The sequence below is a fragment of the Sceloporus occidentalis genome, unplaced genomic scaffold (genome assembly GCF_023333645.1).
Source record: "Sceloporus occidentalis isolate IW3139 unplaced genomic scaffold, rSceOcc1.0.p SCAF_8, whole genome shotgun sequence".
In the NCBI taxonomy this organism is placed as follows: Eukaryota; Metazoa; Chordata; class Lepidosauria; order Squamata; family Phrynosomatidae; genus Sceloporus; species Sceloporus occidentalis.
Window position 1 is genome coordinate 25,189,430 of NW_028316988.1, and position 27,962 is coordinate 25,217,391.

General features: G+C 46.8%; 1 protein-coding gene across 1 annotated transcript; it reads left to right on the forward strand.

Annotated features, from left to right (window-relative positions):
- The first annotated feature begins 374 nt into the window (after positions 1-374).
- LOC149308336 (glutamate receptor ionotropic, NMDA 3B-like) lies at positions 375-26,036 on the forward strand. The gene is made up of 10 exons (XM_089535559.1): positions 375-875; positions 12,861-13,456; positions 14,147-14,435; positions 15,401-16,162; positions 16,931-17,076; positions 17,401-17,516; positions 19,295-19,446; positions 20,103-20,267; positions 21,111-21,178; positions 22,279-26,036. The coding sequence occupies exons 1-10, from the start codon at positions 375-377 to the stop codon at positions 22,661-22,663; spliced, it is 3,180 nt and encodes a 1,059-aa protein (XP_089391685.1). The 3' UTR covers positions 22,664-26,036.
- Positions 26,037-27,962: the final 1,926 nt, after the last annotated feature.

A 27,962-nucleotide genomic window follows, 5' to 3' on the forward strand; every position in this document is an offset into this window, starting at 1 on the left:
TCTGCCAACCTGTGCCCAGCATCCTCCCTGGTCCCCCCAAAGAGGAGGGCAGAGGGACCCAAAGGTCTCCCCCCTTCCCCTCCCTGCCTCTCCCCTCCCTCGGGCGCCCCTAGTGGCCCTGACCCGCCACCGCACCCTCCGGAGCCAGAGAGAGCGCAAGGGAGCGCACCGAGGCTGGCACAGGGAAGCTGGTGGGCACCCTCTGCCAGCCTCCTCCTCCGCCTCCTCCTGGCCTCTTGGGGAGGGGGCTTCCCCCCTGTGCCAGCCTCCCCTATGGGGCTCCCTCCTCCCTCCTCGCCCCCTTAGGCGCCCCTGGGCCCTTCGGGGCTGGGAGTGCCAGGGTGGGCAAACTTTGCCTCTGCCAGCCTTCCTCTATGGAGTTGCGGTGGGCTCCGCTGGGCACCAGGGGGGTCTCCATCTCCATCCTCATCCTCATCCTCCTTTTCTTGCTGGTCCCTTGCCATCCTCACCCCCAACCTTGCCACATCCTGGCCAGGATCGGCCACACGGTCCGCCTGGGTGCCCTCTTGCCAGGTGGGCACCACCAAGCTCAGCCTGGCAGCCCCCTGCGCAACGCCTTGGCCAGGGCCAGCCGGGTCGCCTCCGCCTCCTTGCCGTACAACCTCAGCCTGGAGGTCCTGCCAGGAAGCCCCCAGCACCGGGACCCGGCTTCCTTGGCACGCTGGCTCTGCCAGGCCATGGTGGTCCGAGGGGTGGCTGCCATCCTGGCATTCCCAGCTTCCAGGAGGGAGCTGCTCCAGATGGACGCCGCCGCTGCCTTCCTGGAGATCCCTTTCCTCAGCGTCGGGGTCCGGCAGGAGGAGGAAGGCGGCGAAGGTGATGCCCAGGAAAACCCCATGCCCTTCAGGAGCTGGGTAAGAGACTCTGAGACCCCTTCCCTTTGGGAGAGACTCCCCTGGCAGGAGCAGTCCCCCTGCAAGCAAAGAGGGCTCTCCCTAGGCTGCAGGGAGAGTTGGGGGGAAAGGAACTTTTCTGGGTTGGGACTTGTTACTGGGTGCCTCCTTTGAGTCTTTTCCCTCCTTAGGGGTTTTCTGGGGCTGAGAGAGTGTGACTCGCAAGAGCAGTCTACCTGAAAGCAAAGAGTGGTCCTGCTAGACTGCAAGGCTTTTCCTTCTTGGAGAGTTGGGAGGAAAGGAACTTTTCTGGGCTGGATTCGTTACTGGGTGCCTCTTTCAAGTCTTTTCCTCCTTAGGAGCTTTCTGGGGCTGAGAGAGTGTGACTTGCACCCAAGGTCCCCCAGTGGGTTTCCATGGCCAAAGAGGGACTCGAACCCAGGTCTTCCAGAGTCCTCGCCTGACCCTCAAAGCATGGCTCTTGATGGTGGACTACAGCTCCCAGTACATCTGGAGGGTCTAATCCCCAAAAGAAACTTTGCCCAGTGGCAAGGTTGGGGAATTCTGGGAATTTCTGCTATCCAACTGGGAACTCTGTGGAGCAATGGGATTGGGGATTCTGGAAGCTGGAGTTCAAACTCTGGAAACTGGGAGCAATGGGATTGGGGATTCTGGGAACTGTCATCCAAGTGGAAATTCTGTAGAGCTATGTGGGGCAGGGGATTCTGGGAGCTGAAGTCCCAATAGGAACTGTGGTGAGCAGCAAGGTTGGAGGTTTTGCAAGCTGCCATCAAAATTGTTACTTTAGAAAGCATGGGGATTCTGGGAGCTATAGTCCAAATGGAAAGTTAGCAGAGCAACAGGGTTGAGGATTCTGGGAGCTGTCATTCAGAAAAGAATCTCTGCCATGCTAGAGGGGCTGGAAGGAAGCAGCCTTCTAGGTGTTGTTGGACTTTCGGGGTACAAATGGGAAAGAATGCTGGGAGTTGCAACAGGCCAAAAGACGTGCGAGTCTGCTGGATTCTGGGATATACAGTCACCAGTGCAGTGCAAATTGGGGAGGGCCACAGTGTGGGGGAAGTAGGAGGTCCCTAAGAGAGAGCCCTCTTTCTTTGTTACTTTTGTGTCGCAAGCTGCACACACTTGGCTTTGTCCTGCTGATGGTTGTTTCAGGGGCGACTTGTGGCCTCCCATGTCAGTGGGGCAGTGAATCCGCTCCAGGTTTTAATTCAGGCTCAGGATCTCTCCAGGGTTCTGAAGGTGATTGAAGATAAGGTTTAGCACCTTGGAGAGCTCTGTGGGAGATGCAACTCCTTGAGAGATGGATTAAAAACTGGACAGTTCAGCACCATGGAGAATTCACTGAAAGATCACTAGAACCTGGACAGTCCAGCACCATGGAGAACTCCTTGAAAACTGGACTAGAACCCGGACAGTCCAGCACCACAGAGAACTCCTTGAAAACTTGACTAGAACCCGGACAGTCCAGCACCATGGAGAACTCATTGAAAACTGGACTAGAACCTGAACAGTCCAGCACCACGGAGAACTTGAAAACTTGACTAGAACCCGGACAGTCCAGCACCATGGAGAACTCCTTGAAAACTGGACTAGAACCCAGACAGTCCAGCACCATGGAGAACTCATTGAAAACTGGACTAGAACCCGGACAGTCCAGCACCATGGAGAACTCCTTGAAATCTGGACCAGAACCTGGAGAGTTCGGCATCTCCATCTATTGCTCCCAGGAAAACATTTTTCTGTCTCTTGGAATTAAAAGAGCAATTCACTGGAGAAAGCCTCCGCTCTGGGTTTTAGTCCAGTGTTTTTAAAGCTATGCAAAGGACTCAGTCAAATCCCAAAAATAAGTCCACCCCCACCCTCAATAACTTCTCTAAAGTTTGGACTAAGTCCCGGAGTGGATTGGCTGCTTCACCACTGATCTGAAAGTCTTTAACCGCTTCTCTTGTGTCATTCTTCCCTCTCTGCCAGATATCTCTGGGTTTAACAATCAAACGCCAGCTAGAACGGTGCAGCTTTTGGAAAAGAAATGAACAAGCACTTTTTAAACGTTGATGGACAGCGCATGCTGGATGGGGATTCTGGGCATGACAGTGAAAACGCTATTCCCAGAATCCCCCATCTATCACAATGCTGCTTTCACTTGCTGTCCATGAGTGCCGATCCCAAGTTTTAAAAGTGCAAAAAAGGTGGCCCTCAATGCCCTAAGAGGCACCAGATCCTGTCTGATCTTGGAAGCTAAGCAGGGCCGAGCCTGGATGGTCCTTCGATGGGAGACCACTAGTGAAGAGCAGGTGCTGGAGGCTCAATTTTAGACGAAGGAACTTGCAAACTAAGCTGGTGACTTGAAGATATTTAGGTCCACCTTTTTTGCACTTTTAAAACTTGGACCAGCATTCATGGACAGCAGATGAAAGCAGCATCATGATAGATAGGGGATTCTGGGAATGGTGTTTTGCACTGTCACACCCAGAATCCCCCATCCAGAATGTGCTGCTTTCACCTGCTGTCCATGAGCACTTAAAATTCTTCTGAAATTCCTCTGAAATTTTTTTTGGGGGGTCTCCGCAATTTGACAACCACATCCACAGATGGTGCAGAAAAAGTAACTTCCCCAAGCTCTGGAAGCCTGGTGTTGTCCTCAGATCTTCCTCCGCTCTCCTTTGCTTTAATATCTAGGAATTATTTATGGGCAATAAAGAGGGAACTATTCTCCATTATTCATCGAGAGGAATTATTTAGGCAGGGGTTTTGCAAGGATTGCATGTGTGTGCCAGTGTTTGTGTTTTGTGTGTATGTTTGTGTTTCTGAAGCCCAAAATCAGGATCAAGACCCGGGCGACCTCTGACAACATGCGCCCTCCGCTTTGCGTCCTTCATGTCGGTTCAGCCAATTTCACCTGGAGGCCATCTGTATTTTGCTCACAGACTCATCAAAGAAAGCAATTCCCTCTCTGCCTCCAGGCGCCGAAAAAAACAGCTTTTCCAGATACAAACCAGGCCTATTTGAAGGTTGTGTTTCCACCTTAGCAATCCCCACCTCTGCCAAAACCCTTCAGACTGACCTTTTACAGATCCATGGCGGAGGAAAAGCCGTACGGAAAGGGATCTTGTCTCACATTTGAGAGACCAACCCGAAAAAAGGCACTTTGCTTATGCTCAGAAGGTCTGTCCGTTCCACTTCGTCTCCCTTCTGGGGTCCTCCATAGTGGCCTGACTCCACTTGAACTGCCATGGATCATATCAAGGGATCCGGGGTTTAGAGGTGCTAGAATCGTAGAATCCTAGAGTTGGAAGGGATCCCCAAAGGTTATCCAATCCAACTCCATTCAGCCATGCAAGAATACCTAGAATCTTAGAGTTGTAAGAGATCTCAAAGGACAACCCATCCAACCACATTCGGCCATGCAGGAATACCTAGAACCATAGAGTTAGAAGAGACCTCAAAGGGCATCCCATCCAACCGCATTCGGCCATGCAGGAATACCTAGAACCATAGAGTTAGAAGAGACCTCAAAGGGCATCCCATCCAACCGCATTCGGCCATGCAGGAATACCTAGAACCATAGAGTTAGAAGAGACCTCAAAGGGCATCCCATCCAACCGCATTCGGCCATGCAGGAATACCTAGAACCATAGAGTTAGAAGAGACCTCAAAGGGCATCCCATCCAACCGCATTCAGCCATGCAGGAATACCTAGAACCATAGAGTTAGAAGAGACCTCAAAGGGCATCCCATCCAACCGCATTCGGCCATGCAGGAATACATAGAATCATTGAGTTGGAAGGGACCCCCAAAGGCCATCCAATCCAAGCCCATTCTGCCATGCAGGAACTCTCAATCAAAGCACTCCCAACAGATGGCCATCCAGCCTCTGTTTAGAAGCCTCCAAAGAAAGAGACTCTACCACCCTTTAAAGCAGGGTCTTCCACTGTCTGGAATAGCTTCTGCCGGTCAGAACAAGCAACACTGGGGTCAATGGATCAACCATCTAGCTCCCTGCGTTTCTGCAGGGATTTTCCGTGCAAAAGAGAATCACAGTTAATGCAACTTTCAGTGCCAAAGAAAAGTGCAGTTTTCAGTGCAAAAGGGAAATGCAATTTTCAGTGCAAAAGAAAATTGCATCTTTTGGTGCGAAAGAAAACCAAAGCCATTCAATACACACCGTCTTTTTCCTTTTAAAAACAATACATCCACCATTGCAGATGGCTGACACTTCTTTCCTATGGAGAGGATCCAGGTTTCTCCCAAATTCTGCTAGTCTCATTTAGGAGAGTGAAGCGTGGGCCGAAAAGTGCTCTTGGGTCGGGGCCCACATCCCAATATTGCATAGCCGAGAAATTGCATTAAAGGCCTAAGAATGGCATTGCTGGGTGTGTTCTTGTTGTCGGCTGGGTCACTAAGGTCTTGCAAAAGCAGGGTTCTGCAAAACCGGTTTGATGGCAGCCAAGTCCTTTTAGAAATCTGTCTTTGTTCTTTGGAGGGACTCCGGAGACGGGAGGAAAAATGACAATCTGTAACTTTGAGGGTCGTGGGTGTTTTTTGGACAGAGCGGTGTGAAAAATATCCCCATTACAGAGGAGATAACTTCTGAAACCAAGGTAAAGTGACACCATAGATCTCTCTTGCTCCGTCCCCCGAAGCAACAAATGAAGGATGAGTCAACGCCGAGAGATCTTGGCAGGAGGGATGCTGCTGTTAAAGAGACTCTGTTCCCAATCTGATAAATCTGGATAAATTATATATATTATGTGATATTGTATTATATTATCCTAGGATAACTTGCCTCAGATTCTCCCAAAGCAAAAAGACTGGGCAGGTACAGAGAGGCAGCAGCATCCACACTGCAGAAATAATCCGTTTTGACACCCCTTTAATTGCCATGGCTCAATGCTATGGAATTATGAGGATTACATAGGCGCCAGGGCTCTGTGACAGACAAGGCTAGGTGCCACACACAACTACAAATCCCAGGATTCCATAGCCTAGGGCAGTGTAATTAATCTAATATACACACTCATCCCTCTATATTTGTGGATTTGATATTTGTGGATTTGATTAATACGTTCTCTCTAGGAATATCTAGATCCTCCAGTGCAACTCTATGGTCAACTTTAACTACAAGTTGCACCAAAAGACCTAGAGATTCCTAGAGAGGATACTCTACTAGGCCTTTGTCACTCCTCCGGCGCAATTTCTATGGTCAGTGTCTGTTGGACGTTGACCACAGAGTTGACCTGGAGGACCTAGAGATTCTTAGAGAGGTATCCTTTCGGATAAAAGCATAAGGTTTTTGTTATTTGTGGTTTTTCCATATTCACAGGGGTTTTGTGCCCCTAACCCTAGCAAATAGGGAGGGACATGTATATATAATACACACACACACACACACACACACACACACACACACACACATAATTAATATAATAATATTAATTATTATTATTGTTAACAGTATTAATATAATATGTATATAATGTAATATATAATTTATCAGATTGGGAACAGAGCCTCTTTAACTACACCAGCCCTCCAAATCACACCCTGCAGAAATAATCCAGTCTGAAACCGCTTGAAGTGCCCTGGCTCAAGTGCTATGGAAGCCTGGGCTTTGTAGTTTGTTGTGGTGCCAGGACTACCAATCCCAGCATCTTGAGCCAGGGAAGTTCAAGAGGTGCCAATCTGGATTATTTCGTTGTAGTGCGGATGCAGCCTTAGTCCGAAACACACTTCCGAAATAATACAGATTGAAACCGCTTCGACTGACCTGGCTCAAGTGCTAGGGAATCCTGGGAATTGTTGAGTTGCCAGAGCTCTTAGACACCCAAAGCTAACTATCTCACAAAGCTACAAATCACAGAACTCCAGAGCATTGAGTCATGGCAGTTAAAGTGGTGTCAAACCAAATTATTTTTGCAGTGTGGATGCATCAGTCACTGACATCCTATTAGAGATAGTATGGAGCCTCCATGTTCAAAGGCAGTATAGCTGCCTTTCAATAGAGGATTTTGAGAACAAACAAAAGGGTTTTTTCTCTTCCTTTCCTTTCCTGGTTTTAGGCGAGGGGCACTCAAACTCAGATCTTCCAAATCCCGGCCAAGCGCTTTGAGACCTGGGTTCGAAACCCCAGTGGGATGAGACGGCGAATAAATCTCACCCTTTTTTCCTTTTGCTTTTCTAGCTTGCTGAGCTGTGTGGCCTTTTTAAAAACAGTCCATTATTTATGAGGCCAGAGAGAACATCTTCACAGGCGGGGAAGGAGGGGAATAAATGTTTATGGGCGACCCCTGGGCGCAGCCACCTCTTGGCTTATAAAAGATGCCCAGCTTTCATTCGCAGTTTTTTATCCTCCTTTTCTTCCTCTTCTCCTCCTTCAGCTCAAGGAGGCTTTTCTTGCAAAGCAATTCCCCAAAGACATGGCTGGGTTGAAGTTTTGCAGAATCTCGAGGGGAGATCTGGGGATACGGAGAGGTTTGTGATCGTCTTGTCATGCGTGGCAACTGATACGGATCCCCCCTGAGATTTTTGGGTATCCGAGCTTTTAATCAGCTGGTTAATGATGATGGGAACGTATTGGGATTTGGAAACGCCGAATGCGGTCGTCCCCTGTATCTTCAGAGCCTTCATTCGCAGGCTGCAAAACATTTTTGAACAATATAAATTCCAAACAAGGCACACCTGATTTTGACGTTTTAGATCAGGGACCTTTGGGTATCCTAGGATTTAATGAGCCGGTAAATGAGGATGGGAATGTATTGGGATTTGGAAAAGCCGAATACTGTTGGCCCTTTGTACCCGCCGATCCACGCTATAAATTTTTGAACAATATACATTCCAAAAAAGCACACCTGATTTTCACGTTTTAGATAAAAGATCTTTGGGTATCCGAGGTTTTAATGAGCCGGTTAATGATGATGGAAATGTATTGGGATTTGGAAAAGCCGAATACCGTTGGCCCTTTGTATCTACAGATTCATCATCCATGACATAGTCCCTTGGAGGGCAAATTTATCCTAAGGAGAGAATCGAAAGAAGCTCACAAAACCATAGGAGTTTATCACATGAAGGAGATCGGACGTTTATCCCATTTATCCCGTAAAAATCGCGTAATTACGCAGAACAACTTCATATGACGCCGCACAAAACTCATCGTTAAAGTGGTCACAAAGGAGCATTAACACGCACCTTTTTGCTTCCGGGATCTCAGCGACAATGCATTTCTGCTATCGCTTTATTTGCACAATTGCGTGTGATAACAAATTGCGCCATTGCTCACCGTTTTCACTTTGTTTGCGGTCGCTTTAAATGCGCTTTAATCTCTCCTTAATGCTGAAATTAGCCCAGTGTGAGAATGCTAGGGTTGGGAAAGGCCCCCAAAGGCCTAGTCCTCCATTTTGACATGCAGGGACTCTATTCGGCCAAGCTTTCTTTCATACACCCAAATCAACACTCCTTTCTCTGTTGCTGCTAAGGATGTTGAGTCTCTGGGTGCTGCAACAAACTACACTTCCCAGAGTCCCATAGCATGGAGCCGTGGCAGTTAAAGTGGTGTCAAACCAGATTATTTTTGCTGTGCGGACACAGCCAAAGTCCTAAGAATCCCAGGTGTTTGCTCAATGGGGGGAAATGTTTGCTTTTTCCAAGGGCAAAGAAACATCCTGAGAGTCTGTGGACTGGACCCAAAGCCCCAAACTTTTCTTTTGGTGGCTGGACTACAAATCTCCATCACTTTGTCCTTTTCCTTGTCGAGAAATGTTTGGCTAACTTTGGAAATGCTGTCTGGGCAGTTTTCCGGCTTCGGTTCCTTCTGCCTCCCGTCGAAGGCTGTAAATGATGGCTGGACTCGAGAGTTTTATTGTGTTGTATTTCTGCAGCCCATCTCTGGACAAACTCATCTAATAGGATGGCAGCTGACCAGAGGTTTCTAACCTTTTCCAAAAAGTTCTGGATGGGTGTTTTTTTTTTTTAAGATGGATTGGAAGCTCTCTCTGCACTTTTGCAAAAACAGAATCAGCAAATTCCAGGGCGATAAAAAATAATCTCCGACGTTGTCATCGCCTTCAAGTTTTTTCTCCAACTCATGACCATCCTAAAAGGAGCCAACGACCGGATTTTCTTGGCAAGATTTACTCCAAAGGGCTTTGCCATGGCCTTCTTCTGAGGCTGAGAGAGTGTGATTCCGCAAGGTTGTGTGTGTTGTATGCCGTCCAGTTGTTTCCAATTTACGCCAAGCTGTTATGGGGCTTTCTTGGTAAGGTTTGTTCAGAGGTTTGCCATTGCCATTGAGGCTGAGAGAGTGTGACACCCCCCCCCCCCCCGGTTCTCCAGGGAGTTGATGGTGATGAAGCGAATGAGACGGAGATTAGAGCGACGTTGGTGGAAGACTCGGAGTGAATGTGATCGAACACGGGCTAGAGCCTATTTGAAAACCTACTCTGTGGCAATGTGGGCAGTAAAGAAATCATTGTTTGCTGCCAGCATTGCATCTGCAAGGAGCCGGCCATCAGAGCTGTTCCAAGTGGTCAGGGGCCTTTTACACACTCACCCTCAGGTAGAGGATGCAGACCACTTGGAGGCTCACTGTGAAGAATTTGCACAACATTTTGCAGATAAAGTCATTCAGATCCGCTCCGACTTGGATGCTACAGTTGATACAGTGTCAGTGGATGTAACCTTGGCTCCTATCAGTCCAGTGTTAATGGACACTTTTCAACTTATGCAGCCTGATGGTGTGGACAGGATCCTTGGAGAGGTCAAAGCCACCACATGTATCTTGGACCCTTGTCCTTCTTGGCTTGTTAAACAGGCCAGAGGAGGATTGGCTGAATGGGTAAAGGAGGTAATCAATGCCTCCTTACAACAAGGCAGAATTCCATCCTGCCTAAAGGAGGCTGTTGTGAGGCCTCTGTTAAAAAAGTCATCCTTGGATCCCACAATAATGAATAACTCTCGGCCAGTGTCTAACCTACCATTTCTGGGCAAGGTTTTGGAACGTGTGGTGGCTTCCCAACTCCAGAGATTTCTGGATGAAACGGATTATCTAGATACATTTCAATCTGGTTTCAGACCTGGCTATGGAACAGAGACAGCCTTGGTTGCCTTGGTGGATGACCTACACAGGGAACTGGACAGGGGGAGTGTGTCCCTGTTGGTTCTCCTGGACCTCTCAGCGGCTTTTGATACCATCGGTCATGGTATCCTTCTGGACCGCCTCTCTGGGATGAGGCTTGGAGGTACTGTTCTACAGTGGCTCCATTCTCCTGGAGGGGCGAACCCAGAAGGTGATATTGGGGGACTCCTGTTCGACCCCCTGGCCATTGACCTGTGGGGTCCCTCAAGGTTCTGTGTTGTCCCCTATGCTGTTTAACATATACATGAAACCTCTGGGAGAGGTGGTCCGGAGTTTTGGGGTGTGGTGTCATCAATATACAGATGACACTCAGCTCCACTACTCCTTCCCACCTCAATCCAAGGAGGCTGTCCTGGTCCTAAACCAGTGCCTGTCTTCAGTAATGGACTGGATGAGAGCAAACAAATTGAAACTTAATCCAGACAAGACAGAGGTGCTCCTGGTCAGTTGGAAGGCAGATTGGGGAATAGGGATCCAGCCTGTGTTAGATGGGGTCACACTCCCCCTGAAGACACAGGTTTGCAGTTTGGGGGTAACCTTGGACTCAGCTTTGAACCTGGAGGCCCGGGTCTCTGCTGTGACCAGGAGTGTTTCGCACATTTAAAACTTGTACGCCAGCTGCGCCCGTTCCTTGAGAAGCCAGATTTGGCCACGGTAGTACATGCCTTGGTTACATCACATTTGGACTACTGTAATGGGCTCTACATGGAGCTGCCTTTGAAAAGTGTTCAGAAAATTCAGCTGGTTCAAAGAGTTGCTGCCAGGCTATTAACAGGGGCAGGTTACAGAAACCATACAATGCCCCTGTTGAAACAGCTTCATTGGCTGCCAGTTTGTTTCCAGGCACAATTCAAGGTCCTGGTTATTACCTACAAAACCCTACATGACTCAGGTCCACACTATTTGGCAGACTGTTTCTCCTGGTATGAACCAGGCCGGACTCTAAGATCCTCTGGGGAAGCCTTCTCTCTGTCCCAGCATCATCACAAACACGGTCGGTGGGGACGTGAGAGAGGGCCTTCTCAGTGGCTGCCCCTAGACTCTGGAACTCCCTGATCTCCCAGGGAATGGATCAGAACGGCTCCCTCCTTGATGGCCTTCCGACGGCAGGTGAAGACCTACCTCTTCACACAGGCATTGAGGGATTTACTATAAGGACAGGCTGGGATGTTTGATGTTGGTCCAGTTTAAAAATTCTTTTCAATGTACTTTTTATTTTATTGTACTATTTCTTTTTTTAAAATACTGTGAAGCCACTCTGAGTCCCAGTCCTGGGAAAAGAGCGGGATACAAACAAACAAACAAACAAACAAACAAACAAACAAACAAATAAAACATTTCACAGTGGGTTTCATGGCTGAACTTGAATTCGAACCCAGGTCTCTGGAGTCATAGCTCAGTGCTCCTACCACAACACCACAATGTATTCTATCTATCTATCTATCTATCTATCTATCTATCTATCTATCTATCTATCTATCCATCCATCCATCCATATTATATTGATAGAGATATTATACACACACACATATCTATAGAGATCTATTATATATCCAAGATATTTTTTACTTGGGGGCAAGCCTAAGGAGACTCTGTCACTTTTGCCAAGGAGACTCTCTATATATTCTATCTTTAGATAGATAGATAGATAGATAGATAGATAGATAGATAGATAGATAGATGATAGATAGATAGATAGAATAGATCTCTATAGATATAATATATATGTGTGTTTGTATAAAATCTCTCTCTATACACACACACACACACACATCATCTGATGTTCAGAGTACTAGTCTCTTTTCTAAGAGTCTGCAAAAAACAAACAAACAGGACTTACATTTATACCTATTGAAGTCAGAAATGAAACAAAGGTGCACAGTATCGACAACATTGCTTAAATACACCTCCCAGCCTTCATTTTTTGGGATCTGTGAGTCAAAACTGGATTTCAACACACACACACACACACCGCCCAATAACTTAATTTAAATTCTTTAAATGCTTTCTTTTTCCATCTCTTTTGATAAAATGTTTAAATCTAGCCACAGGTTTCTGGTGCCCTCTTGAGGCCACTCCGTTGTATTACAACTGGCCTTTTCTGCATCTATGGAGAATTAATTAATGCAGTGAATTGACTAATTGATTAATTAATGCAGTTCGACACCGCTTGCACTGCCATGGCTCCATGCTGAGGAGTTCTGGGATTTATAGTTTTTGCAGACAGTTTCACCTCCCCACCATTCCATGTTATTACAGACATCCCTTCCTATCCTCAGATTCGGCATCTGTGGAGAATTAATTAATGCAGTTCATTGATAATTATTTAATTACCTAATGCAGCTTGACTCCGTTTTCACTGCCATGGACCCATGCTATGGAGTTCTGGGATTTATAGTTTTGGGGAGCAGTTTCACCTCCCCACCCTTCGACGCTATCAGAGCCGACCTTTCCTATCCACAGATTCTGCCCCTATAGTTAATTAATTAATAGCATTTATTGATTAACTGGTTAATTAATTGATTGATTAGTGCATTTCAACACCGCTTTAATTGCTGTGGCTTCACACTATGCAATTTTGGGATTTGTAGTTTGGTGAGCTGTATAGAGTGAGTGCTCTGGAGCCACAGCAAACTACAAGTCCCAGGATCTTATAGCATGAGGCCACAGCAGTGAAAACGGTCTTAAACTGCATTATTTCTGCTGTGTAGATTCATCCTTTGTTTTCAATGATAATCAGGATTCTTATCAGAATGAATTTCTCCACCAAGTAAGATCTCAAATGCCGTCTTGCGCTACAAATCCCACACGTAACCAACTTCTCTTTGTTTTCTCCCCTTCCGTCACCTCGCCAGAACCCTTTCCATTTGTACATGGACCGGGGCACTGAGTTCGAGACCCTCCTGGACCTCCTCTCCAATATCTTCCGCGCCAACAACTGGCACGACGTCACCCTGATCCTGTGTCAAGCTTGGGATGTTTCGGGATTCGTAGACCTCTGGACCACCCATGCCGGCTTGGAGAGGACAGTGGTGGTTGATGTGAGCTTTTTGGACGAGAAGGAAGCCCGGCGGCATCTCCGGCGTCACTTGGAGGAATACCGGGAGCTGCCGGGGCCAGCCATTCTTTTTGGCTGTGATGCCCGCCTCGCTCGACTGGTCTTCCGGACAGCAAAGGAATTGGGGGTGACCCAGGAGTTTCACTGGGTGATGGGGATCCCCCAAAATGTGGCGGAGCTACAGACAGAAGGTCTGCCCCTTGGTCTGCTGGCCTTTGGGGAGGTGGACAGGCCTTCTCTGGAGCAACTGGTCCAAGATGCCTTGGAGTTGGTGGCACGGGCCATTGCCCATGCGGTCCGCATCCGGCCGGACCTGGCCCTCATCCAGAGCATGCAGAACTGCAACGACAAGCACCTCGTGGGCTCTGAATCGTCCGGCCGCTACCTCTCCCAGTGAGTAAGCCCATAATCCAAGGAAGTGGCGCATGTGCCTTCAAGTCACCGGTCGACTTATGGTGGCCCATGGCTTTCTCATAGGGCTTTGCTAGGCAAGGAAGACTCAGAGGCTAGCCTGATTCCCACTACCTTTTAAACTGGATCACAAATCGGTTCTAACTGGTTCAAATGACCCTGGTTCCCACTTGAACCGAATTGCTGAAATGATTCAGAGAGGGGGATCATATGCTAGACTCATTTAGCCCGCGTCTTTTTGATGCTGATTTTTTCTGCGTCTTTTGGGATAAATCGATTCCGCACAACCAGATGCAGATCGGAATTGATTTAAATTTGTCCTTCGTCTGGCTGGAGCGAGTCCATTTTGAACCTATTCGTTCATGAATGTGAACCACAAGTGGGTTGTTTTACAGGGAAAAAATGTGATTGGGGCAAATGTAGTGGGAACCACACTCCACTGTCAAATCGATCCATCAATTCGGATCACAAACCAATGTATTTGTAAGTGGGAATGAGGCCGCAGTTTGGCCAGTTACTCTGAAACAGAGCCTCCAGGACATGGGCTTCGTTGGTGGTCTCCCATCCAAGCGCTAACCAGGGAGGACCCTGCTTAGTTTCCAGGATAAGAGTGCAGTGTGGGTGTGTTCCTTCAAATCGCCTGTCCCTCTGTTTCTGTCTAACCTTTTCCAGGTTTTTAGCCAACACGTCCTTCCAAGGCCAGACGGGCAAAGTGTACGTCCACAACACGTCCCACATCCACACGGAGCGCCACTACAAAGTCTGGAGCCTGCTGAGGGACTCGGTGGGGCAGCCCACATGGGTGACAGTGGGCAGCTGGAAAGGGGGCCAGATGGAAGTGGAGGAGGGCACCTGGCCACAACACCTCCAGCGCAAGAGCCAGGCTGAGGGCACTGGTTTCTCGCGCATGAAGCTGCGCGTGGTCACCTTGGTGGAGCATCCCTTCGTCTTCACGCGGGAGGTGCGAAGGGGATGCCGGGTGTGGGTGCCACCTGGGCAGAGCTGAAATGAAGACATTTCTGAGCATGAACATAAGCATGTCATCTCAGCTTCCTTTCTTCCTTCTTCTATCCCCAAATATATCTCCTTCCTTCCTTCCTTCCTTCCTTCCTTCCTTCCTTCCTTCTCTTCTTCCATCTCCAAATATATCTCCTTCTTTCCCTGCATATATCTCCCTCTTTCCTTTCTTCCTCATATCTCCTTCCTTGCATAGATCTCCTTCCTTCCTTCCTTCCTTCCTTCCTTCCTTCCTTCCTTCCTTCCTTCCTTCCCTCTCTCCCTCCTTTCATATATCCATCTTCTAGCTTGCTTTTTCTTCCTTCTCTCTGATCTTTTCCTCCCTCCTTTCTGTCCCTATTTCCTTTCTTCTGATCTTTTTCTCATTCCTTCCAATCAGTTGAAACAAATTGATAGAGGCATTTTTTGGATTCCAGGCAGGGACGTAGCCAGGATTTTAGGAAGGGGGGGGGGGTCCAGACTAAGTGCTACCATTATAATGGGGTTTGGGCGCAGTGGCGCAGCAGCACACACATTCATTTTTCTAATGGAAGGGGGGGTCCAGACCCCAAGAACCCCCCCCCCTTGGCTACGTCCCTGTTCCAGCTCCCATCCTCCCCAGGCTATATCATCAGGGATGACGGGAAGGGTGGGTCAACAACATCTGGGACAGCGGAGACTAGTGGCTCCTGTGTCAGAAGGGCAGTAAAACCATACCAGGTTTTAATATAGGTTTTTGAGGGAGTTCTTTGAGGGACCTTTGAGGGACCTTGAAGGACCTTGGCATTAAAACCTGGAGTGGATTTACTTTCCTGTGACATGGGAGATGGCAACTGTGGCTGATCTGGAAGAACCTTGATTCTCTTCCTCTGCTCTGAGATGTCTGTTTTCTTTCTCTGGTCCTAAATATTGACTTCATCTCTGTTCTAGGTGGACGAAGAAGGAAACTGCCCTGCAGGACAGTTGTGTCTGGATCCTCGCACCAATGACTCCACTGTCTTGGATGCCCTCTTTGATGAGCTGAATTCGGAGAATGGTTCAGTGCCCGTTGAGTACCGGAAATGCTGCTACGGCTATTGCATCGACCTTCTGGAGAAGTTGGCCGAGGACCTCCCGTTTGACTTTGACCTCTACATTGTGGGAGATGGGAAATACGGGGCCTGGAAAAACGGTCGCTGGACGGGGCTGGTGGGTGACCTCCTGAGTGGGACGGCCCACATGGCAGTGACCTCCTTTAGCATCAACTCGGCTCGGAGCCAAGTCATCGACTTCACCAGCCCCTTCTTTTCCACTAGTTTGGGCATCTTGGTGAGGATCCGGGACACGGCGTCTCCGATTGGGGCCTTCATGTGGCCCCTCCACTGGACCATGTGGGTGGGGATTTTTGTGGCCCTCCACATGACGGCCCTCTTCCTCACCTTGTATGAGTGGAAGAGCCCCTATGGGATGACCCCTCACGGCCGCAACCGGATGAAGATCTTCTCCTACTCCTCGGCCCTCAACCTCTGTTACGCCATCCTCTTTGGGCGCACCGTTTCTAGCAAGACGCCCAAATGTTGGACCGGGCGCTTCCTGATGAACTTGTGGGCCATCTTCTGCCTCTTGGTCCTCTCCAGCTACACAGCCAACTTGGCCGCCGTCATGGTCGGGGAGAAGACTTTCGAGGAGCTCTCTGGGATCCACGACCCTAAGGTTGGCCTGATGGTGACCATAATGTTGTCATTGTTGGTGTGTCTTCAAGTTGTTTCCAACTTATGGCAAGCCTAAGGCGAACCTGTTGTGGAGTGGGGGATTGATGTGACCCTCTGAGTCAATGGCAGAAAATTGGTCCTGGTTTGCAAAAGGGATCCTGCAGCACCTTTGAGATGTTGTAGCATAAGCTTTTGTAGACTTGGTCTTCTTCCTCAGATGCATAGCCAAGTTTACGAAAGCTTATATGCTACAACTTCTTTTGCACATTCAAAGACAGAGCCATGTTAGTCTGTGGAATAGTATATACTATATAGAGAGCTCTTGTAGTACCTTATTTTAGTTAGTCTCAAAGGTGCTGCAAGATCTCTCTACATACTATTCGTTTGCAGTTAGTCTCAATTGTGCTGCAAGATCCCTTTGCATGCTGATATTCCAGACTAGCACGGCTAGGTTTCCAAATTCTGCGCCAGTTTGCAACCCGTTAATTTCCAAGTGAAACTGGCAAACCATAGATTATGGATTTCCCTCCCTCTTAAACCTCCTCTATCCCCACCAAACTCCTATTGTGATGCATATTATTATTATTATTATTATTATTATTATTATTATTATTATCGAGGCGGGATTACAACCTTGCCCCCTTTCTCTGAGTCTTCTTGTTTAGCATTGTAAATGATTCCAAAGTTTTCCATATATTTTCTGGTTATGTTTTTAAAGGTAGATTTTTCCATGCGTACTTTCCCTTCATTATTATTTTTATTTTTGCAGCTGCACCATCCCTCCCAGGGTTTCCGCTTCGGCACCGTCTGGGAGAGCAGTGCGGAGGAGTACATCAAGAAAAGTTTCCCAGACATGCACGAGTACATAAGGCGGCTCAGCGTCCCCACCACACCGGCGGGAGTTACCATGCTCAAGTAAGCGACGGTCCAAGCGAAGAGGGACAACGGAGGGGTGAAAACAGACCGACTAGATCAGTGGTTCCCAATCTTTGGTCTTCCATTTGTTTTGGACTTGAAGGACAGTGGGAATGGTTAAGCAATTGCTTGGAGAGGTGGTGGGGTTCCCTTCTCTGGTTGTCTGGACAGCTCTTTTGGGGATGCTTAGCTGGAAATCTTGCATTGAACTGAGGGTTGGAGTTGATGGTCTTCAAGGACCCCTTCCACCTCTACGATTCTCTTTGGGACTTCAACCTTGCAAATTCACCTTGCATTCATCCTTCTTCTTCTCCTTCTCCCCAGGACCAACCCACCCAAATTGAACGCCTTCATCATGGACAAATCTCTCTTGGATTATGAGGTCTCCATCGACTCGGACTGCAAACTGATCACAGTGGGGAAACCTTTCGCCATCGAAGGTACGCGGGAGTGGTGTCAATCCCTGTTTGTGGCTTATTTGGGAAGATGCTGTGGCGTGCAAGGACGCCATGGCATTTAGCAAGGAGGAATCCTAGTGGAAGAAATTTTGGTGGCAAGGTGGGTGGCATTGACCTTCTCGCTGTCCTGATCATCCGATTGAAACTGGGTCGCCCCAATTAATCTTTTAAGCATCATTGTAAAATATGGATGCAGGAAGGAGGTGCATAATGGTGAAGCTTGGGGGTCGGATTGCTCATTTCCAGCAATAATGTGTGAATCCATCCTCTAGCAAAAAGTCTCCTCAGTCAATCTTTGCCCAACGGTAGAGCCGACCCTAGTTCAGACCCAGTTTGCTGCAAGGTTTACTGTCAGAAGAGGAGGAGATGGAAGCCCAAATCTCTCTCCATGCGCCGCCTCTTCCTTCTCCTCCTCTTGACATTTCTAATTACTTCTTCCTCGCCCTCCATCCACACCTCATCTCCGATGCTTTTTCATCTCGCCGCCTTCTCATTAGCTCCATGGCAAACCGGGGAGCTGAGCAGAATATCAATGATTTTTTTCCTCCGGCTCTCTCTGGCGGAGGGAGTTTGATGGTCGGAAGAGGAGGAGGTATGCCTCCTATCGGTTTTGAGGTGGAGCAGATGCTGAGATGGAGCTCAGGGAGTGGGCAAAGCAATGAAAGGGTCCGGGGGCTTCCAAGTTTGGAGGTTATTTGGATAAAACCATTCTACAATATATATATATATATATATATATATATATACACACACACACACACACACACACACGCACGCACGCACGCACGCACGCGCAACCACAATGAGCTTCAACAAAATTGGCTAAAATTATAAACATCCATTTACTTTCTAATACAAAAGAATTCCTAACTATCTTGCCTACAATACATTTGTTCAAATTACTCTAAATTTACTCAGGTCTTCCCCTTAATAAATATTATAACTTAAAAACATGAACATTTTGCACTAAAATAACAACTCACATATAATAATTATACATATTTAAGTGTTAGAGGTCAGGGTTTGGTTAGGATTGGGGTTTGGGGATTAAGTTAGGGTTCGGGGTTAGGGTTAGGGGATGGCGGGTTAAGGTTAGAGGTGGAAGGCTAGAGTTTAGGTTTGGAGTTTAAGGTTAGAGTTAGGGTTTAGGGGGTTAGGGTTTGGGGGTTTAGGGATTTGGGTTAGAGTTTAGGTTTGGATTAAAGGATTTGGATTGAGGTTATGGTTAGAGTTTGTGGTTTTGGGTTAGGGTTTGGAAGTTTGGGTTTAGGGTTAGGGGATTTGAGTGTTTGGGGTTAGGGCTTGGGGGTTTAGGGGTTAGGGGTTGAGGGTTTGGGGGTTTGGGGGTTAGATTTAGGTTTAAGGTTTGAGTTTTTGTTTGGGGATTCAAATTTGGGGGTTAGGGTTAGTGGTAGCGTTTGGGGCATCACCTCACCAAATAAGAATTCTATGCCCCCCCCCCCCCGCCCCAAAGTTTTGCAGAGGACACACATGGCCATCAACATCATATGGACATGCCTGCTATTATATTTGTTGTAGTCTTCTTAGGGAGTTGTAGTCTTCTTTTTTTTAAAGTACCTTTCCTGAGCTCCAAAGCCAGATTGTTACTCACAGGAAACAACTCTTCTCTTTCCAGCACTGGTGATTGATGGAAAAGCATTCTGCACATGTTCAAAATAGCTCTTGATATGTCTTCTCATGTGTTTTTTTTTTCCCCTTTCTCCTTTTGCCCTGCAATCTCTGCAATGCTTCTCACTTAGGGTACGGGATCGGATTGCCACAGAACTCACCGCTCACCTCCAACATCTCCGAGTTCATCAGCCGGTACAAGTCGGCCGGATTCATGGACCTCCTTCACGACAAATGGTACAAAATGGTGCCCTGCGGGAAGAGGGTCTTCGCCGTCACCGAGGTACAAAAACCACTAGACGTTTCGGACTAGTCTGGGGAAACTTCTCTGTGCCGAAGCTTATCCAGGCCATATTGCAGTGGCAGGAGGGTCTAAATGCAAAAGGGGCCAAAATACCTTCCTTTTAAACAAGCTTATCTGTTGTGTACCTTCAAGTCATTTCCGACTTATGGCAACTCTAAGGCAAACCTATCATGGGGTTTCCTCTGCAAGGTTTGTTCGGAGGAGGTTTGCCATGGCTTTCCCTCTTAGGCTGAGAGAGTCTGACGCAGCCAAAGCCACTCTGTGGGTTTCCGGGACTAAATCAAAAATCAGTGTTTACTTTCTGGAATTTCAAGCTGTGCATGGTTAAATCCCATGGATAAAGAGAGCTTACTGTATTTCAGAGGGGTTTCAGACTTTGTAGAACTGCCTCTGAGTATTAGCTGCTCAAGGGAACCCTATGAAATGATTGGAGCCCCATAAGTCAACAGGCAGCTTGAAACAGACAGATAAGCACACACAAGTATTTAAATATCTAGATAGATGATAGATAGATAGATAGATAGATAGATAGATAGATAGATAGATAGATAGGCAGACAGACATGCCATGCCCCTGTTAATGCCGCACTTGTCTTTTTCTCTCTCCTGCCATACTCCAAAATGTTGTCTCCGCAGACCCTGCAGATGGGGATTTACCACTTCTCTGGATTATTTGTGCTGCTTTGCATTGGATTGTGTGGTTCGCTCCTCACCTCCCTCGGGGAGCACATTTTCTATCGCCTCATCCTGCCCCGCATCAAGCGCAAGAAGAAATTCAACTACTGGCTCCACACCAGCCAGGTAAGAGATTGCAAAGACATGCATTTATTTGCTGCAAATGACTGCAAAGACATGCATTTGCTGCAAGTGATGGCAAAGGCATGCATTTGCTGCACATATTTGCAACGACATGCATTTGCTGCAATGTTGCAAGGCATTAAAAAGCAGGAACTTTCACTCTCCTCCTCGGCTTTGCAGAAATCTCAAACCGAGATCTTGCCAAGAAAATTACTTTGGAGGGATTTTGAGATTTATTGCCCCTAAAAGAAACTTTCCTGAACGCTGGATCCTTGTTTGGTCCAACAGGGATTCTTTTTTTGCATGACAATACTAGCAGAACCTCCATGTTCATTATCAGTCTATCTGCAAATAATCTACTAAGAATGGGCAAATAAAAAGTATTGGATGGATGTAGCCTTTTACTCCCTTCTGTCGAACTTTGTGGGCATCCCAGAAGTAAAAAGGCTTTTTAAAATTTGCCAGTTCGTATGCTTTGCATTGGTTTCTGTTGTTCCAAATGGTTCAGCTTTAAAAGGAGTTGAGTTACTGCAAAGCTAAATGGTGAAAATAATGCTGTTTTTTTAAAAAATGTCCCTCAAAAGGAACTTATATTTATTGATTGATATTTATGTCAAGGATTTATATCCCGCCTTTCCCCCCACAATGGGATTCAAGGAGGGTATAATTTTATATATATGTATATTTAAAAAGAAAGACAGACTTGAGCGTTGCCAAGAGCCAAAAACACATAGGCTCAGAGGCACTCTTTACATTGAGAAAACTCCTTACAAAACTGTGCGGTCTCATTTATTTTGTTTATTTTTTCTTCCTTGTATGTTTCTTTGACATATATGTATGTATCAGAAAATCCATCGGGCTCTGAACATGGGTTTGGAGGAACAGAGGATCAAGAAGTTGAATCTGGAAAAAAGGTAAATCTCTCTTGTGTCCGCTCTGCCATCAATTCTTCCCAGGAGAAGATCTGTGAACTTTCAAAAGTACCTTTTGCATTTTGTCATTGTTTTGTGCCTGCAACTCATTCCTGACTTATGGCAACCCTAAGTTGAACCTATCATGGGGTTTTCTAGGCAAGATTAGTTCAGAGGGGATTTCCCATTGCCTTCCCTGAGGCTGAGAGAGTGCGACTTACCCAAGATCACCCAATGAGTTTCATGGCCCAGTTGGGAAAGTGAATCCACACCACACCAGGCTTCAATTCAGGCTTTTCAAGGAGCTTTCCAAAGACCCGAATTCTGTCTTTGAATAGGTTCAGCCCCTTGGAGAGCCTTTTAAAAAATACAACTAGCCCAGCGATTCCCAAACTCTGGTCCTCCAGATGTTTTGGACTACACCTCCCGGAATCCTAGACTATTGACTAAGCTGTGGCTTCTGGGAGCTGAAGTCCAAAACATCTGGAAGATCAGAGTTTGGCAATCAAGTTGTCCACTCCTGTTTAAAAGATGGTTAGCTAACTTCTTTAAGGACGGCACAAGATTCGAGAGGCTTAACAGTTCTATTTTTACTGAAACGTAAGACAAAGCGTAGATTCCCGAACTCACAGCTCCCTTCTTTCCCTTTTCTTTCTTTTTATAAATGAATTTATAAAGGTTCAAAACATAACAAACATACATATAATCTGAAATGACTAATAACATATATACATATCGACAAAACAAGAAGACAAAAGAAAACATCTAAAAGGCTTCAAAAGACTTACTCTTCATTGATTCATTAAAAACAATTACTGTATATCTTCTTTTAAGTTAGTTTCTGCGGGGCATTTAACCTTTCTGTGTAACTTATATTTATAATACAACTCAAATCATATCACAAGTTCTTCATCACGTCATTAAATCGTATCATAAATTTATACAACCTTTATTTCCTATCCTCAGTTATATTCCGCAACTTGATCCTGCATATCTATCGACAGGTTGTTTCCCCATTTCTTCTTTATATATGCAAGCATTTCCCCCCAACCATTCATTTTAGTTTTCTTTAACTCTTCTTTCCCTTTTCCGATGCTCAAAAGGTGCAACATTCAGAAGAGCCAAGAAGAACCCGAACCGCCTCCGAACCAGCCGGGTTGGAACAACCTCCGTCGGGCGGCCGTGAAAAAGGAGGACAAGCGGGTGCATTTCAACATCGAGAACCCGCCAGATGAGACTTCGGAGGACGAACGGGACGCCCCCGTTTGGCACTGCATGAACGGCCAAGATCCCCAACAAGAGGACAAAGAGGCCAAAGAGAAGGAACTCAAGGAGCTGGAGGGGAAAATCGAGGACATGCGAGAACAGCTGCGGGCCGCCCTTGTGCGGAAAAGCGAGCTGATGGTGGCCCTCGGCCCGCCGCCCAAAGCTCCCCGGCTTCCTCCGGCCCTGAAAGCGCTGATCAAGGAAAGCAACGAGGACAGGTGATCCGCAAAACGGTGGACCCGGGCGAGCCCCCGTTGGGCGGTTCAAACCGATTTTATAAAAACTCTCCGTCGGAAACAAACACTGCATTCTAGCACAAGAGCGCTCCTGCAATCCTGAAGGGGAACTGCTGCGGAAAACCCGACGGCACGCGGTTTGGACTCCTTATAGATGCCATTGCAAGGAGATATCGAACTCCCTGCTTCCCCGAGATTTCCCGGACTGGTTAATTTTTTTGCCAAAGGGGCTTTGGCTTAGTAGCTGAATGCTTGCTTTGCATGCGGAAGGTCCTGGGTTCGAGCCCCGGCATCTCCAGCTGCAAATAGTCCTGGGTAGAAAGGGCTGGGGGATGCGTACCAGAAGCGTGCAACCTTTTAGGCTGAGCTACTGGTCTGGCTTGCAAAGGCAGGTGGGTATGTCCGTGTTTCCCTAGCGCTGAGGTGTTAAGGTCCATGCGACGCAACTTCATTTGATGATCGCCGGAGTATATGGGCAAATTTGCCCTCCTTTTAGCGGTCAGTTGATGCCCTTTCCGACTGGGTACAAGTCTTCCAAGAAGCTCCCCAAAATGCACAAGGTGGGGATGGGAAATATAGCACAGTGGTAAGGTAGTTGTTTTTTGCACACACCGAAAATCCCTGGCATGGGTGGTTTAAAGGAACAGGTGGGTCAGGTTCTGGAAAGCACAGGATACTGGGCTGAATAGTCCAATGGTTTGGGTTGATAGAAAGCCATTGGGGAGACCTAGCCCAGAGCTTGCTTGGGTACACAACAACCCTGTGTGGAGGAACTCGCACTGAATTCCCATGTCGAAGGGGCAGTGAATTCATTCCAGGTTTTGGCTAGTTGTTTTAAAAAAGCTCTCCAAGGACCTCTCCAAGCTCCTTTAAAAACCTGGTATGGATTCGCTGCCCTACTGCCATGCTGCCTCCAATTTTGATCTAGCTTCTCAGGTTTAGCAGAGTTTTGTTGTTTCCCTTCCTCTAATTTAGTAAAGATTAATTTAACGGTAACTTTCAAGGGCACAGAGAGGGATATTGTGGCATTCTGCTTTGATTTAGCACAAGGATAGGAATTGTGTGGCTGACACCATCCAGAGGTGAAGGATGCTGGGATTTGCAGTCCAATGACCTCTATGGAGGGCCATCTGATTCTCAACTTTGCTGTAATGGCTCAGGGTTAGTAAAGTCTGGCTTGACTTTACTACTAAGGAGTGGAGCGACTTGGGCAAAGCTTTGATGCATTTCAGCAGCTCCGGTTCTGGAACATGGTTCAAAGTTGGACCGCTGCGTTCATGCAGACGGCTTTGCCTGGGAAAGATCCATTCCTGGGAAAGTGTTGCCTTTATTATTGCTCCTATCATCTGCAGGGAAATGAATGTAGGGTTCTGGTATTTCGTAGGATAAAAACGCTTCCAGAGACGGGGAAGCAATGAAGCAGGCCTTCATCAGCTTCTCAGGTTGGTAAATTATCATCTTCATGAATTATCCATTACCAAAAAAGAAAGAATGGCTAGGAGGGACTTCACGTCTTCCTAATTTATATTATCCCTGTTGTTGTGTGCCTTCAAGTCATTTCGGATTTATGGAGACCCTGAAACTGATCATGGGGTTTCTTGGCAATATTTGTTCGGAGGTAGTTTTGCGACAGCCGTCCCTGAGGCTGAGAGAATGTGACTTGCCCTTTGGGTTTCATGGCCAAGCGGGGAATTGAACCCTGGTCTCCAGAGTCATAGTCCAACACTCAAAGCATTACACCTTGTTGTCTCTCCTTAGATATTTGTGTATAGGTTGACCTCATAAATATGTTGACTTTGTAGATAAAACGATATCTTGCATAAGTCAAGGGCAGGTTTGGGGCCCCAAAATTATGGATTTTGATTTAACCCACGGATAGGTTGAGAGGCAAATTTAACAACGGTTGCAAAAGATGGAGCAACCAATAACGGCAAAAAACGCTGCCATTTCCCCATCCATCCATTCAAAAAGGTTGGAAATGGCGCCGCAGCGGAGAGCAAAGTGGGGACCAGGGCTTCTTTTAGGTAAGCTCTCACTTCTCATAAGGGGGTGGCCTGTTTTGACAAGAGTTAAAGCACAGCGGGCCCTTGGTATCCGTCGAGGTTTGCTCATTACTTAGTAATTACTAAGGACCGCCATGGATACCAAAATCCATTGGATGTTAAAGTCCCATTAAATCTGATGGCATTGCAAAATGGCATCCCTTATATAAAACGGCAAAATCAAGGTTTGCTTTTGGAATTTATATGTATTTTTAAAGTATTTTCAAGCCGTGGATGGTTGAATCTGTGGATTAAAAAATCTGCAGATATGGAGGGCCAACTGTTCAGCACTGACATTGGCTAATGATTTAGTAATTACTTAGTCATGACTTTAGTCATGACTTAGACTGTGGCTAAGTCGATCCAGGATTTCATTTTTGGTCAACTTCTACACATACGTAAGTCTAGAAGGTGACCAAAAAACCTAGGTCAACATATCCACAGGTCGATGTCATTTCTGGACAGTTAACCCTCTGTATCTTCGAATTTTTGAATCCTACTTGTACCCAAGTCTGTTCAAATTCAATTCCCGCGTATGTAAGTCGACTTACTGTATTCACTCATGTACCCTAAAATAGAAGAGGGCTTCTGGATCACTTGCAGGGATCTGGGGTTGGACTAGACAACCAGAAAGGCTTCTACCAAAGATTTTATGGGAAAATAGCTGCAAAAAAGAAAGGAAATGCAGGGGGTTGTAGATTTCAGGATACTACGAAAGCCTTGCGCGTCACAGCGCAATCCTCTCGTCTTCCTCGAGAGTAAGGCTGGAGCAGCAAAGACCCAATTGCTCGCCCTGTTGTGAAAATTGGTGTATAATCAGGAAAATATGTTTAAAGGGGGGATTAATAAATTAATAAATAATAAATGAAATAGAAGAGGGATTAGCCCAGGCCGTTATCACTGCCAGTGCTCCTGGGTCCTTCAGATGTGGCTGGACTGCAACTCCCAGCAACCCCAGTGGTCAAGCAGGATGGGAGCTGTAGTTATGCAAAAAACCCAGAGGGCCATATATTCCCCTTTCTTGAGTCTTTGATGGGCGTCGAGGTTAAGAACGGCACATGGAGCGGAGGTCAAAGAAATCCGAAACCGAGCCAAAGTCAGACCATGATGCGAAACAAGCGGCCCACTTTGGGGAAAATAAAATAGATCCTTTTTCAGAAGGGAACCCGGTTTCCCCCCTCTCTGGCCGATGGGTCTTTCGAGTGTCCCTTTTGAAAGGTTCGGCTATTCCCCTCTGTCCGTCAAAATAAACAAAGTTAACACTTGACCGCGAGGCCAGGAAAAGGAGCAGAGTAACGCCGTTAGATATAGTATTTATTATATATATATAATATATATATATATATATATATACATACATTTTGTACATTAAATAGAATGAACTCTACTCTTCATTCTTTTTGTGTGATTTGGTTTTATTTTTCTCCTCTCACTCCCACCACCCTCCGCTTCCTATGCTTTCCCCGGACGATTCCAACTCCAAAAGCCCCCCAATGTCCGGTTCCATACAAACAATTCCTAAGACCCTTGTTGGCCAGATATTGGCAGAAGGTGGCTCAGGGTTCTGCCAATACATTGCACACCAACGGTCTCTCAACACCATTGCTACGGGGTGTGCGTGTGTGTTATGCATCTCTAACATGCCCCACCAAAATCAAGTATAACTCACCCTGCTACAATTCTGTCTTTTTAAGCATTAATATTGAACACAGTGGCTTGAGACAGGATACCAACTACTTGAAGGAAAACTGTCGTATTTCAGCTCTGCATCCATGCCCATGTCTACTGCAAATCTATGTAAGTAGGGGGAAGGTTTGAGGCATTTTTGGAGCTTGGAGCGATCCACAGCTTGTTGGTCATGAGTTACGTTTTCTACACTTAAAAGCCCCCCAAAATCTCCACTCAATGAGATTACAGGGTACACTTTTGGAGAGCTGAGCCTTCTTCTCCTCTTCCTCACACAACACTGAGGACATCTGTGGCCTTCCGGTTGTTGCCAGACACATCTCCCATCTGCCCCAACAGCTGAGGATGATGGGAGCATCACTTGGAAGGCTGCAGGTTACTCAGTGCCTGGCTGTTTCCTCTCCATTGCTAGATTTGGTAAAATCTCCAAAGGCACTCCTGTGCCACAACTGGGAGTCCCCTGCTAGCTTACTGTTTGCAATGCTGCCCCCATCCCAAAAAACTATAAGGGAATCTGCAACTGGGGAAAAAGAGGAGAATCCCCTCCTCTTCCTATTTTTATCTCTGGGTAGGCGGCTGCACAGAAAGGGCCAATCTTTTGAAAGGCACCCACTGCCCCAATCCTAGAGAAAGGCACTGGGCTGAGCAGGAAAAAACAATATATTCTAACCCATCATGCAGCATAAAAGATACTCAGGTTTTGTGTGTGTAGGGAATAATAAGAGGGCTGTGAGGACGCTCATCAGGAGCAAGACTAAAAGAAATTAAACTTACAAGCCATACTCTTGACTGCTTTACTCAGCTAAGCTTCATTTTCCTGCTCCTCTGTTCAGTGTATTAAGATTTAGCCTTTCCTCTCTCGCCTCCGAGCCTTTAAATCTCCCATTAGGCAGAAAATCAAGGAGGAAAAAAATCCTGTCTTTTATCCCATTCCTCCCCATGCACTTTTAGCTTGCAAGAAATAGCTCTATGACCCATCCCACCCTGCACTGCTCTTCCTTAGGTAAGGACAGATTAAAAGGTGGAGGGGAATACGCCCCCAAATCACTGCAAAAAGAGCCTGTCCCAGCTGGACGTAACCCTTTTCTTATTGGGATTTACAACTTAAGAAGCAACCCATTGGCAGGAAGAACCCACCCGACAAGAGGCTGCCCCATCTTTCCAAGAGCATCGTGTGAGCAAATAACCCTCCACCATTTCATTTTAAAAGAAAATCTATGTTCTGAAGAGAGGCCATTTACTATAAGTGGATGCACAATCCAAGCTACGAAGCCTGGATATTCTCCCCACCTACCCACCCTGAGAACACCAGAGTAATGTTCCTACGACTTGCATGCCAAGGAGAAGGAAGAGGTAGTGGCAGTGCCAAATCAGCCCAGAACTATCTCACTGCCCAATCCCCTCCTGAGTGCAAGCTTTTTTTCCCCATTTCCCACACCAGCATCTTTTGATGAAATCTGCCATGATCCTTGCTCAATAGCCCCTCTCCCCCACAACCTTTTGAGGGGGACAGAGAGCAAGCGAAAACATCCCCATTCGGACTGAGCCAAGATCCCT